General features: G+C 39.0%; 2 protein-coding genes across 14 annotated transcripts in view; both read left to right on the top strand.

Moving 5' to 3' along the window:
• igfn1.1 (immunoglobulin like and fibronectin type III domain containing 1, tandem duplicate 1) overlaps window positions 1–3,060 on the top strand; it is a 34,155-nt gene extending 31,095 nt beyond the window's left edge. For all 13 annotated transcript variants that reach the window (XM_083972561.1, XM_083972558.1, XM_083972559.1 and 10 more), the window contains 6 exons: window positions 41–349; window positions 739–824; window positions 933–1,125; window positions 1,243–1,539; window positions 2,025–2,351; window positions 2,453–3,060. In XM_083972561.1, coding sequence (XP_083828687.1) covers window positions 41–349; window positions 739–824; window positions 933–1,125; window positions 1,243–1,539; window positions 2,025–2,351; window positions 2,453–2,457 — 1,217 coding nt within the window. In that variant the 3' untranslated portion in view covers window positions 2,458–3,060. The remainder of the gene's footprint in view (window positions 1–40; window positions 350–738; window positions 825–932; window positions 1,126–1,242; window positions 1,540–2,024; window positions 2,352–2,452) is intronic.
• A 259-nt stretch (window positions 3,061–3,319) lies between these two features.
• On the top strand, window positions 3,320–14,404 carry LOC310986600 (immunoglobulin-like and fibronectin type III domain-containing protein 1). The gene is made up of 24 exons (XM_083972573.1): window positions 3,320–4,170; window positions 6,457–6,524; window positions 6,713–6,835; window positions 6,937–7,073; window positions 7,171–7,270; window positions 7,362–7,403; window positions 7,494–7,539; window positions 7,948–8,131; window positions 8,287–8,400; window positions 8,530–8,692; window positions 8,821–9,093; window positions 9,187–9,801; window positions 9,896–10,020; window positions 10,114–10,255; window positions 10,403–10,696; window positions 10,789–11,085; window positions 11,185–11,364; window positions 11,468–11,596; window positions 11,688–11,996; window positions 12,098–12,183; window positions 12,307–12,499; window positions 12,775–13,071; window positions 13,675–14,001; window positions 14,098–14,404. Exons 2-24 carry the CDS (start codon window positions 6,473–6,475, stop codon window positions 14,100–14,102), a joined length of 4,233 nt encoding a protein of 1,410 aa, XP_083828699.1. The 5' UTR covers window positions 3,320–4,170; window positions 6,457–6,472; the 3' UTR covers window positions 14,103–14,404.

Genomic DNA, 14,404 nt, shown 5'->3' with positions numbered 1-14,404 from the left:
CCTACAAATTCCAGCATTCACTATGAATCATGTGTTGCAGAGCCTCCTGGGAAAGTCATTGACTTTAAAGTGACAGATTCCACCTACACAACCCTGTCCCTGTCTTGGACCAAACCCAAGGACATTGAGGGGGTTGAGGATGAAGCCAAAGGATATTTTGTGGAGATCAGGCCTGCAGAAAATACAGACTGGGACCGCTGCAATACCAATGCAATAACCATGACAACCTATACAGTGAAAGGCATGAAGTCATTGGCCATGTACTGGGTGAGAGTTACTGCTACTAATGATGGAGGAGAGGGGGAGCCACAGGAGCTGGATAATTACATCCTTGCTATGCCTCCTCCTGGTAAGAAATACTACAAAGATTAATACTGTATTTGTCTAACACTTTGTAAGTGCATTTAAGATTCAACATGAACCTAGCTCAGGGTAACCAGGGTGTCCTAGTTTAAACAATAAAGACAAATCCAATGATAAACTCTCCAGGACACAACTATACAGTATAACGTACTGCTCTACTTGACCCCTCCACCTTATCAACGTTCATCATTTCTTCACTTTCATTTAAGAATATATATCACCATTGATAATCATTTAGAAGTGCCATAAATTAAAGCCAGTAGTTTTACTTTTTTTTCTGTTTTGCCCTTTACCCTTAAACAACAACAACAAATCAATTGACAACAACAAATGTGTGGCAGTTAATAACTAACTTTTACCCTGTTGTTCTCCCAGTGAGGCCACGGTTCACAGATTCAAAAATCAAGAGTTTAATGGTGGTGAGAGCAGGAAATTCTGCCCGATTCAACATTAACTTTGAGGTAATTCAGGAAGTAATTAAATGGCTTGACATTTTGTTGACAATGCACATGTGGTGGACTTACTTCTCTGATATCCTGTAACCTATGACAAAATTCTATTGTTTGTAGGCCTCTCCTTGGCCAGACGTCACATGGCTAAAAGATGGATCACCAGTGTCTAAAAAGGTGACGGTCAGCAATGCAGAGGGAACATCCCAGCTTCTGATTGCCTCCTCTGAGCGCTCAGACACTGGAATCTACACAATCATTGTCAAGAACATTGTTGGCCAGGAAACGTTCAGCATTGAAATTAGAGTCACCGGTGAGTTTGTTATAATAGTATACATTCTTTATAAATCCTGTATAAATAATTTACTCCTATTCCACACACAGCAACTAAAAAGAAGGAAAAATATTTGTTTGTGTATCTGAATTCCAGATGAACCTAAGCCACCAGGTCCCGTGGAGCTTGATGAAAATGTGCCTGGCACAGTCACCATTTCATGGACCCCATCTCCAGATGAGAAACGTGACGACAGGCTGCATTACATGGTGACCAAGCGCGATTCAAACAAAAGATCATGGCACACTGTTGCAGATCTCATCTTCAACAATAAATTCACAGTCTGCAACATAATGCCCGGCAGAGAATATCAGTTCAGAGTCTATGCAAAGAACGACATGGGCTCCTCCAATCCCTCTGAATCAACAAAGTGGCTGATTTCTACCAAAAAGGGTACGTTGTTAATGTTGTTCAAATAGCAAAGACCTCTATGTATTTTATCCCATAAACCATATCCCTCCACTAAACTACTGAATTAAAGGTCTTTACTTGTGCAAATTCCACAGTAATGTTTGAAGCCAATTAATCAGTTACACAATTTCAACTCTTCTTTTGAACATTCAGGCTTTAAAATACTTATTTTTAAGTTATATTCACCCAGCTAATTTGCTGGATATGCTGGGTTTTGACTTGATTAGATCCAATCACAACACCAAATTCAATGTCTCTTTTTTAGGATATTCATATAATTTTAATACTGACATTTTCTATTAGGACAGACTCCCAATGTGAGTGTTATTTCTATGAAAAGCTCTGATATGTAAATCAGACCAGAATGTGCTGTACCCATGAATCTCCTCACAGAACTGACATTAGGCCTGATGTTGAAACATTAGATGAATTCTGATCTCTTGCGGTGTGCTCTCATTTTATTCCAGAAAAGTTCACTGTGCGCATGCCGGATTCAAAGACCTGCGACCTGCAGTGTCCTCCAAGATTCATTGTTCCTCTGAAAATGCACACTGCTCCTCAAGGTTATGAGTGCTACATGAGCTGTGCCATAAGAGGAGACCCAACACCCCATGTGACATGGCTCCGCAACAATATCAGTCTGAATACCAACACTAACTACTTCATCTCCAACACCTGTGGAGTATGCTCTATGCTCATACTGAGGGTTGGACCTAAGGACACTGGAGAGTACAAGGTTGTTGCAGAAAACCCTATGGGACGGGCAGAGTGCTCCACCAAGCTGACAGTCAGAGGTAAATCTCAAACGCAATGAACTTGTATTTTAAAGAAGTTGTCATGTTGCCACTTAATACTGTGACACTAATATTAAACTATCTTTGTCTTTTTTTTTCAGAATAAATGCGCATGCTGAAGATGATGGGACTGCTCTAAACCTCTGAGAGAGAGAGAGAAAAAAATGTTTGGGTAATTTACAAATACTACTGTCAGTACTATGTCTTTAGAGTTGAGCCAGCTCCGACACACGTAGGAAGATTGGTGCTTATTCATAATAGTTGCTGAATTAAAAGCCACAAATGTGCTGTCTGTTTTGATTTGAACTGTGCAGTCTCAATAAAATAAAAGTTCGAAATTCTGATGTTCAATCTTCGTATTTTAACTGTATAGATATGCATGTTAAATACAGGACATATTTATAGAAAGGAAAGGTGAAGCTGTAGCTGTAATGTATTGGTTTTAAAAAATTATCATTTAAAAAGTTGTGCACACAAAGCTACTATAACTATCAGCTTATGTGTTCCAATTCATTTTTAGATGCAGGTTTCTGTTTACTTGTGTGGTGACTGGTTAGTTGCAACCATCATATTTACATAATTGAGGCTCCTCCTCTAAACTGAAACAGAGTGAAAACCATAATGACATGTTGTGGGATTGTTTGTTGTAGCATGTTACACATAATAAAACATGTGTGGGTTTGGTGTAAATAAACATTTCATACCGTTATTGTGATGTGGATTTTTTAGTCTGCAAGGCAACAACAGTTGAGCACTTAGAAGAAAATCAATTTAAATGCATATTAGAAGAAAAACAAAACACACTATCACCATTTAGCCATGATGATAGACTTTGGCATATATTGCGGGCCCATGTCAAGTCTTGACATAGCAAGTATCAAAATTCATGCCACTTGTTCACCTCCATGAAGGTTTACGTGAATAATTTATGTTCAGTCTTCTTGTATTACCTCTCTGGGCATATTTTTTGTGGGGTCAGATAGAAGTCCAAGTTTAGAGTCACTGAAGAAGAGAGGGTCAACAGTTGCACCGAGGGCTAAAACATTTCTGGCTAGTGAAGGGTGACACCTCTCAGTTTCAAATAGAAGTGCTTGCTACAATGCTTGAAAAATTGTTAACTTCTATCTGAGCTTTTTAACAAGACATTCAAAATGACTGTGGCTCATTAGTCTGAGAATGATGTTAGGTACAGCTTGTTTTGTCAGTTGTTTGTTTTTCATTCAATATACAGAACAGTGTCAGAATAAATAAGACCATCCATGCAAATTGTGTAATTCTTGGGAGAGACTTTCAGCACAGTTCATTAATTCTGATTCTGACATTTTCCTAAACATGCAAAACAAAGCAATGTACGGAGCTCAAAAAACTAAATTTAATTGACACTTACCTCTTGTTAAATGTTGGGATGAGAATCAGGCAGCCTACGTGTGCAATTAAGCTAATGGAGAAGCAACTCAGCCCATGGCACTTCTACAGTATGTCACTTCCCCTGAGACTTCCCTTTTTAATAAGAGCGGACAAAAGCGACCCACTGCAGTGCTAAAGCTTAAATTCCAGTTTGGAGGGAGGGTTTATAGAGCATCACTGCTGCATTTGCTCTGGTCCCCCCTTTTCAAGAACCTATAGCACTTAGGGGCCAAAGTGCATGTCAGTAAACCTATCCCTGGGAGCCCTGTGAAAAAGCAGTGGGTTAGGTTGCTCTGAGTGTCTCCGAAAGGCTTTATTGCCTCTCAAAACGGAGAGTGCACACTCAAGAATCAGCTGGAACCTGGCTGGCAACAAGCAACAGAGAACAGCAGTTTACTTGAAAAAATAGTAAGTAAACATTATTTAAACTAAATTCCTAAATATTAACAGATCCTTAAATTAATTCAATTTTTCTTCAAAACATGTATGTATAAAAGGTATTTTTTGTTATGTGCTTATTTCACAACAGTTTGCCTGTTTCTATATATTGACTGAAGATTTAAATGGTACTAAGTCATTGTGAATGTACTTAGGTATTGAAAGTCAGAATTCCGATTAAATTGACATGCTGATTGTATTTGATTCCAGTTTCTCATATGTTTCTCATATGAAGAGAGGAATCAATAATTATGACCTGTAAATGTGTAATATAAGATATGTTTTAAAGGCGGAACTCATTCAGACAGGACAAAGCTGATGAAAAATATGTGTACATGTGAGACAACAGTCGTATGTGATGCGACAGACAAGGCACTTTTTTGCGGTTTAGCACTTAAATCCCTAAAATCCCCTTACTTCTGTCCTACAAAGATTTCAGAGTTACACTACATTGCTAAGTTTCAAAGTGATACTTTCATTAAGCATTTTATTGTGGAAAAATAACAAAGTACAAGTATGTGCTCTGCTATTAAATGGAGCTGAGAAATTTAAGACCAGGACCTGACAACGTATTCATAAATCAGTTCACACCCTTGGCAAAGCTATTTTTTCACTCAGACAAATATAGCTTCACAGCAGCGTACCAAGTGTACAAAACTGGTAAATCTGCAGGTACTTCATCAAGTGACAGAAGCCAGCAGATTTTATTCTACCCATTAGTTTTATGCTTTTATGATCATTTAAGGGTCTGGATCTGTTTGTGTTATGACTAAGTCTTCAGCGCATAGTAATATGTGCTTCAGGAAAAGGTCTTGAAGTCTTTGTTCAAGTTCAGTTACAAGGGCAATTTCATATCACTGATATGGCTATTCATATTGAACTTGATTCTGATCTATTATGTAAATAGTTCATTAGGTTTTCCTGTCTATGGACCAATGAGATCTAAGCTCATCATAATGACATCATAAAAAAGGTTAAGGTTTTAAGAAGCCCCTTGAGGACAGAGTGCTCACAGTACTTTACACATGGCCTTAATACTCAAATGACCAATATGATTTTTTTCCCGTGATGAAACATTTTTACAGTCTTAGAAATGTGATCTTCTCATGTCACATATCATTATGACAGACTTAATATTTTCATCTTTTAGATTTTTTGTAACACAAATAAATAAAATAATAACAAAAAAACTAGGTCTATTAATTAGAAATATTTTTCCACACCATATGAGGTGTGTTTGTTATTATTTAATGTGTCATGTATGCAGTGTTGACTGAATGCAACTTAAGCTTGATCATAAAGCAGTATACTGGCTGTGGAGTCCTTGGAATGAAACCTGCCTAATTACGCACTTCATTATAAACCGATTAAAGTGATGAAGAATACAGTTGATTAATATCAACCTTTGTAATTTCAGAACAACTTTCAGTTAATGATGCAACTAAAAAAAGGGAAAAAGTAAATTATATAACCATCCACACAATACCTGCCTGTGGTGGCACACTTTTTTTTTTTTTTAATCTTTTTTTTTTTTTCACTTAATAAAACTTCAGGGATAAACAGAGAACAACCTAAATACCAAGATGGTTATGAGAAATGTTCCATTTGCACTCAGCCAGTTGCAACACTTCCTGAGTCAGATAGATGGTTTTATGAGTTATGTGACCTACTGCCTTCAAAATTAGGCCGGTCACTTGTAGGAATCTACACAATGTCAAGTATTTTGTGATCACAGGGGTTCTTCCACTTCAGGTCCAGATAGAATTACAGACTCATGGCTCCTTGCCCTATTTCCCTGAAATATAAAGCTCCTACTCTTTGTCTAACAGTGAGTTCCTGCAATAAAATTGATATTTGTACAGCAGTATTACTTAGCTCACCTTTTGTTATTGTTAGGAGGAATAAATTATGTCCCATTAAACATTACTGTCTCTCCAAGGATGGGCACTTTACTTAAAAATGCATCAACATCATGTAGTAAAAAAAACCTTTAATAGTGGGCATGCTGCCCTAATCCACCATTTAAAACAGTTATAAGTGATAAAGGACTATCTGCAATAGGAAATCCTATGGCATTTAATAGTGGCCAAGATTTGGCATTTGTTCCAGATTGCAGAAGCTGTATTGACATGAGCACAAATAACAGTCCATCACAGTGAAGATCAATTACAGTAAATGGCATACAAGCAACAGTAATCCCTTCTGTTTTACAGTGTTTTAAGTGTTTTAAAAGTGCACTGTAATACTTTTGTATTAACAGAGAAGCTGTTGTCAAGATGTTTAAGATACGTAAGTCTAAGGATGAGGAGCCGACTGCTCCAGGGCAGGGTAAGTAATGACAGAGTTTTAAAACTTCCCCGTAACTGTATGTTCTTGCCAAACAAAGCATGTGATAAAAACTATACTTGCATGCATTTGTCTTTTCCTGAGACATCATATGTCAAAGCAATTCAGCCCAATAAAATTATTCTTTAAGTTATTTATGAACAATGCAATTTTATTTTATGTAATAACAGTGAGGATTAAAAAGAAGTCCCGGGTGCCTGGAGTTATGATCACCCAGTATGTGGAAGAACTACCCGAGGGCATGAGCACACCAGATTTTACTCGCAAACCAATTTCTCTGACAATTCAAGAGGGTAAGGTTGAATACTACCTCTAATCACAACTTCACTTCATCTGACTGTGATGTTTTCTGAAATAATAACCTCCCTGTATATTCCTGGTGCCTTTCCTGTAGGAAAACTGGCTATCTTCAGAGCCATAGTTACTGGCAAACCAAAACCAACTGTGAAATGGGTTAGAAGTAATGGAGAAATAGATGAGGAGATGTTCAAAATCGCCTTTGATCAAAGTACTGGTGAACATCAGCTACAGGTGTGTTATCATGACTGCTAATCAATAAATCATTTGAAATGAACAGTAAATCCTGCTTTTGAAAAAATATTAATCATCACCATGAATTTACTGATAGATTCCAAATGTATCGGTGGATCAGGCTGACACCTACAAGTGTTTTGCTGAAAATGAATATGGAAAAGCGATTGTAACAGCTACCCTAAATGTCATTGAAGGTGAGGTCTACACTTTGTTAAACCAAAATGAATTATTACAAATTATATTATTATTGTAAGTCTCACCTCACTCTAATTTCTTCCATTTTAGTTGGCTTTAAAAAGGGCAAAGCTATGCAACAATCAAGAACAGGTATGAAGCCTATAATCAACTTCAAATAATGTAATGTCAATCATGCATTGAATCTAAATCATAACCATGTGGGCTCTTGTGTCATTTTAGCTATCCGGGAGATGCCTGAGGATTTCAAAAAGGCCTTAAAAAATACGTAAGTCATACTGTGGGATTTGGAGAAGAAAAAACAAATCACACTGCAAAAACTCAAATATCTTAATTTCTAGTCAAAACAAATCTCATTATACTTAAAATAAGACTCATATAAAAAGTATCTTGTTTTTAGACACGTTTTACTCCTTTCAAGCATGTTTTCACTTGAAATAAGTGAAATAAATAGAAAAATCTGATAGTGGAACAAAGTTTTTCTTCCTTATAACATGTACAAAAAACTTAATTTCATTGGCAGATTTTTCTACTTATTTCAAGTTACTTATTTTAAGTGGAAAGAGATTAGTTTTGACTAGAAATTAGACAAATATTCTTGGAAAGATTTTGAGTTTTTGCAGTGCATGTGTGATTGTTTGCTTTAACTGATAAATATTTGCTTTGTTTTTTTAAGAGTTGACATGGAGGCAAAAGAGGAGGTCAAGAAAGAAATTGATGACAGGTTTTGGGATCTGTTGATGAGTGCAAACAAGAAAGATTACGAGAGCATATGTGCAGAGTATGGTATCACTGACTTCCGAGGGATGCTGAAAAAACTAAATGAGAAAAAGGTCGAGAGAGAGCAAGAACAGGAAAAGGTATGATACGTTTCAGCTAAAATAATATCATATGTCTTGTCTTGTGCTTCTGCTGCTGCTGATGATGATGATCATAGATGAGTTAGTAAAAAAAATTCCAAACAAATGTTTTATACTTTTACACTGACATTTTTGTTTTTCCAATTTGGCTACAGGTTGTTGAAAAGCTTTGCAACCTCAAGCCCATTGAACTGAAACCTTCCGGTGGTGCAGAGTTTGAATTTGAAATGTCACTCAGAGACCCTACCAGCAAAATTTTCTTATTTAAGGTGAGATGTTTTATCATTGTATTGTAAAATATGCTCTTAATAGTTGATAAATCAAAGGGCAGCATTAAATCATATTACAGACTCTGCTTTATAATGCATCAACTTTTGTGGCCACTTATGTTTAAACAGGATGGAGTTATGGTTCCCTTCGATATTGACACAGAGGTAAAACATGGATTGAAACAAGTGGGGAAGAGGTTTGTGTTTAACATCAATGGTATAAGTCCTGAGGATGCCGGGTTATACCAAGTGGAGGTGGATGGAGTTAAAATTTTCTCGACTGACTTGAAACGTAAGATCATGCATGAGATTTACTTCATACTTTAGATCAACATAATGCTGTACAAGAATGCTACACGACTTGTCCTGTGATGGGAAATCTCCAGATCTCATGTTCAGCTGCTATTGTGTGTTTTCTAGTTCCCTCAGTAGAGTTCATGGTCAAGATTCAAGATGTCACAGCAGAGGAAAGAGAGGATGCTGTGTTTGAGTGTCTTGTTTCACAACCCATGAAAAAGATTAACTGGACGGCGGGCAAGACCCCACTGGAGCAAGGAGACAAATTTGACATCCTTGTGTCAGAGGACATGCTGATTCACAGCCTGGTGATCAAGGACTGCATGCCTTTGGACAAAGGAATTTACTCAGCTGTGGTTGGGGATGCATCATGCAGTGCCTGGCTTGTAGTGGAAGGTACTGTTTCATTTTTTTTTTCTGTTTTCATATTGTTCAAGACATACTGTATATACATTGAAAATATCCTCACACCTTGTACCTCCTTATTAGTTGACAAGGATCCCAATGCACGTGGAAAGAAGAAAGTTCGCAAAACGACCAGAGCAGGAGGCGGTGGATCCAATCTTCTGCAGATCGCTCAGGAACAAAATGCCAAGATACAGAAAGAAAGAGAGGAGTTGATTGCAAAGGCAATGGCAGAGGCAGAGGCAGCAGCTGCGTTGGCTGCTGCAGCTGCAGCTGAGAAGGCAGAGGCTGAAGCTAAAGCTAAAGCAGAAGCAGAGGCCAAAGCTAAAGCTAAAGCTAAACCAAAGGGAAAGGGAAAGACAAAAGCGAAGGCAAAGGCAGGTTCAAAGACAAAAGTGGGAGATGGTACAGATAAAGCAGAAGGAACTGCTGAAGGAGCAGTAGATGGGGAGGAAGAAGGTGTAGAAGATGAGGAGGAGGAGGAGGAGGAGGAGGAGGAAGATGATGCTGTAGAAGAGGGAGAAGGAGAAGGAGAAGGGAAAGGAGATGCTGGATCTGCATCATCAGATTCCAAAAAGACGGTGAAAGCCAAGGAGGGAGAGGCTGAGGCTGAAGTTGCTGATGCTGAAGAAGGGGAGCCTGCTCAAGGGAAAAGAAAGAGAGTGAGGGCAGGCCCACTCGTCCCTGATACAGTCGTTGGTGAGATGCATAAGAAAATCAGAGAGTCAGTAATTAAATCCCATGTACTGCTATACTGTAATTGTTCATAACCGTAAGGTTGCATTTCCTTTAGACCCTGGAGTTTACTTCACCGGTGGACTGTCAGATGTAACTGCCGTCATTGGTACTGATGCAGAATTGGTCTGCAAACTAAGCAGTGAGGAATGTGATGCAGCCTGGTACAAAGATGGGCAAGAGGTGAAGAACTTTAAAGTTGATAGAGTATTGACTTGCATTACTTTCACCTCTGAGATTTAAGTGTGTTTACATGAGTGTGTATTTGCATTTCAGATAACAGCTACAGACGATATCTGTATCGTTAAAGATGGGACCTTTCGCAAACTCATTATCAAAAACTGCAAAGAAGAGGATTCTGGGAAGTACCGATGTGAAGCCGATGGACGTAAAACAGAAGCTGCGCTAAATGTTGCAGGTGCTGTCAGCAAAACTGATTTGCGGTACTCCAACTTTAGCAACACAGAGGGACAGCTACAGTACTGTGATGTGTCAGACAATATTCTTCTATGCTCATCAATTCAAAGTCTCAGTTTTAAAAAGTTTGTCTGTTTTTTCCTCTTAGATCCTCCAAGAATTAATGTTGATGACCTTGCTGAGTTCATTAAACCTGTTACAATCAAAACTGGGAAAGACGCAGCCTTCAAGTTGACCTTCGTTGGAAGAGAGCCCATGAAGATTCAGTGGTACAATGAGGGCGAGGAGCTGTTGGAGGACAGTCATATCAAGATAGAGAAGTCTTCGTCACACACCCGCCTGCTGCTGATCAAGTGCCAGCGCAAAACCACAGGAGAAATTAAGATTAAGATTAAAAATGAATGTGGGACAACTGAGGCCATTACGCAGCTTATTGTTTTAGGTTTGTGCATCTTGACATCTGCATGTTCTTAATGTGTCCATTAAGAGCTATATGAGCACTGTTATTATTCTTTATTATCACTCTAACTACAGACAAACCAACACCACCTCTTGGCCCTGTGGACATAATTGAAAGTTCATCAACTTGCATTGATTTCAAATGGAGGACTCCCAAAAACAATGGAGGCTGCCCTATCACCGACTACATCCTGGAACGTCAGCAGATTGGCCGAAACAGCTGGAAGAAATTGGGCAAGATAGGCCCAGAGCCTAAATACAGGGACACTGATGTGGATCATGGCAGAAAGTACTGCTACCACATCAGGGCTGAAACCGATCAAGGCATCAGTGAGATGATGGAGACCGACGACATTCAGGCAGGGACGAAGGGTAAGCCTCATCAGAAGTCTCTGCTACAGTAAGTGTTGTCAGGAATTTGTATGAACCACTTAAAAAGTGACTGTTGTCCCCATTTTAATTTTGTTTCAGCTTATCCTGGACCTCCTTCCACACCAAAAATTGTTAGCGCTTTCAAAGACTGTATCAATCTTGCTTGGTCTGCACCTACTAATACTGGAGGAACCAACCTCTTAGGATACAATGTGGAGAAACGTAAGAATGGCAGCAATTTGTGGAGCCTTGTCAATCCACCTGATGAGCCCATTAAAGGTACAGTGAGGCAATTTTACTGACTTGTGCTTGCAATTCTATAGTAAGTACAGCAAAAGCAAAGGTAATGATGTTTTACCCCTACCTTTTGTCATGCTAACAGAGAAAAAGTATGCCGTGAAGGATGTTGTTGAAGGCATCGAGTATGAGTTCCGTGTATCAGCTATCAATATTTCTGGTGCTGGAGAGCCAAGTACACCCTCTGAATTTGTGATTGCCCGAGATCCAAAGAGTGAGTGACAAGCCCAACTCATCTATTTCACCACTGCCTCGTTGCATATTTGCAGATTATCTCAATGCTTCAACTATTCTCAATCTTTCAGAACCTCCTGGTAAAGTCATTGACTTGAAGGTGACAGACTCCACGTACACCACCCTATCACTGGGCTGGACCAAACCCATAGAGGAGGAAGGGGTCCAAGATGAGGCTAAAGGATTCTTTGTGGAGCTCAGACCAGCAGAGAACCCAGAATGGGATCGTTGTAACACCAGTCCTATCATTGTGACCTCGTACACTATTATGGGCTTGAAGTCCATGGCCATGTATTGGGTGAGAGTTGTAGCCACCAATGAGGGTGGAGACGGTGAACCTCAAGAACTGGACAACTACATCATTGCAATGCCTCCTCCAGGTGAGTAATGAACTGCCCACTGTCAGACTATGGTTCATTTTACCTTCATTAAATCGCTTTTCTAATTAACTTTATCCAACACTCTTCCTACATTGTTACAGTGAGACCTCACTTCACTGACAAAAAAATAAAGACCTTCATGGTAATGAGAGCTGGGAACGCTGTTCGAGTCAACTTCAACTTTCAGGTTCAGTATTATGTTCATATGAAAACTTGAGTATGAAAATATGTTTCATACAATGTCCCATCTAAAGAGAAACATTAGACACTTTGCTGCTGTGCAACAGAAAGTATCCCCTATTGTTGACAGGCTTCTCCAGTACCAGCAATTGCATGGCTCAAGGATGGCCTGCCTGTGGGAAAGCATGTGGCAGTGAGCAACTCAGACACGTCATCACAGTTAATGATCCCCTCATCAGAGCGCCATGACACTGGGATCTACACCATCATTGTGAAGAACATGGTTGGTCAAGAGACCTCCAGCGTTGAGATAAGAATCACAGGTAATGCTTATGCTTATGTCAGTTTGAATCAGCATTTTTTCACAATATCAGCATTTTGTTTTACAAACAAAACCATTCAAATGATTAAGAAAATAACTGTTAGTTATTTGTTCATTTAAGCTGACTTTGTATCCAATGCAGAGACAAAGTGAATGCTGATACCTACAGTGTACGAAATATTCAAAAAGGTGTCCACAAAGGTGTTATGTGTATGCTATGTTCTGTGTTTAAGTAACACATCAAGATAATGAAAATGGTTTCCTACCCATTTCCAGATGACCCCAAGCCTCCAGGCCCCGTGGAGCTGGATGAGAATGTGGCGGGAACAGTGACGGTGTCCTGGACTGCTTCTCCAGATGAAAAGAAAGATGACAGGCTCCATTACATTATCACCAAACGTGATTCAGTTAAGCGTTCATGGCAAACTGTGGCAGACCATCTCTTCAATAACAAGTTCACCGCCATCAACATCATGCCAGGAAGGCAGTACCAGTTCAGGGTCTATGCCAAGAATGACATGGGGATGTCCAAACCCTCTGACTCAGCAACCTGGGAAGTGAAGAGAAAGAAAGGCAGGTTTAACTAGTTATTTTGAATTGTGTTGAAACTATATGGGGCGGCATGGGGTTGCAGTGGTTAATAGATGGATGAAGGGATCCAGATTTTTGTTTCAGACATTTATAAAAGCAAAACATTTGCTGCTGCTCATTTAAAAAAATTTTCAAGAAATTAATCAACACAATAATTTCATGATTTCATTTAGTAATAATGCCTACTTTAACAGTAGTTCCACATTCTAGAAATCAAAGTTTGCAGCAATGTTGTATGACATACAATATATTGGATTTTGGGTTGTTAATGGGATAACTCACATATTCTGAGCCTGTTAATTGAAGAGTTTCCTATTGACATTTACCTTTGACATTTCACACAAGAGTTTATTTAACGAGACGGTGATTGTGAGACTAATCAATATTGGAAATCGTTAGCTGTGGCCCTTGATGTTAAACATAATAGGAGTGACAATTTCAAAGCATGATCAGTAAACTGCCTTCCTCTGAAGATGGATAAATGCATAAAACAACAACAACTAGGTGGCAGCAATGAAAAATGTACCAATCATTATGTAATACACCTTTTTGACTTCCCTCTCCATTTTCTTTTGATCATTGCAGAAACATTTTCTTTGAACATGCCTGTCTCAAAGGACTGCAGCTTTGAGACTGCTCCATCTTTCAGCGTTCCTCTAAAAACACGCAACAGCCCAGAGAGTTACGAGTGCTACATGAGCTGTGCAGTGACAGGAGACCCCAAACCCCATGTTACCTGGTACAGAAATAATGTCAGCCTCAACACTAACACTAACTACTACATCACCAATACATGTGGTGTCTGCTCCATGGTGATTCTCAAAGTTGGATCCAAGGACAGTGGAGATTACTCAGTCATCGCGGAAAACCCTCTGGGCAGGGTGGAGTGTTCAACTAAACTCATCGTTAAAGGTAAAAACTCCCCTCACACACACACACCATACCATATGTTCCCACTCTCTGGTTGGTTGTTGAATCAATTAGCTTCTCTTCCTCTTTCCCCTGCAGATTAGGATGAAGCTGAGCTCCAGAAGTGCTGAACAAACCTGATCCGTTTAAATGCATGGAAGGTGGAAGATTTGCCAAATCGAAATCTGCTGTTATCCATTTGTGAATTAATGTGTTTGAATTAACAGTGAGAGAGAGAATAAAGGCTGAAAGAGAGAAAGGAAAGGAAGAACTCTTGATAACAATCTGTAAATGTTTGAAAGCACTAATAACAAATGTCAGAGATTTAGACTTGATTCTAATATTCATCTTTATTTCTCTATCGCACAAAAAGATGACATCTGCAATTCAACATTAGCAATATACC

The sequence above is a fragment of the Trachurus trachurus genome (genome assembly GCF_905171665.1).
Source record: "Trachurus trachurus genome assembly, chromosome: 5".
NCBI classification, from domain to species: Eukaryota; Metazoa; Chordata; class Actinopteri; order Carangiformes; family Carangidae; genus Trachurus; species Trachurus trachurus.
This window is presented reverse-complemented; position numbering and strand designations above follow the sequence as displayed.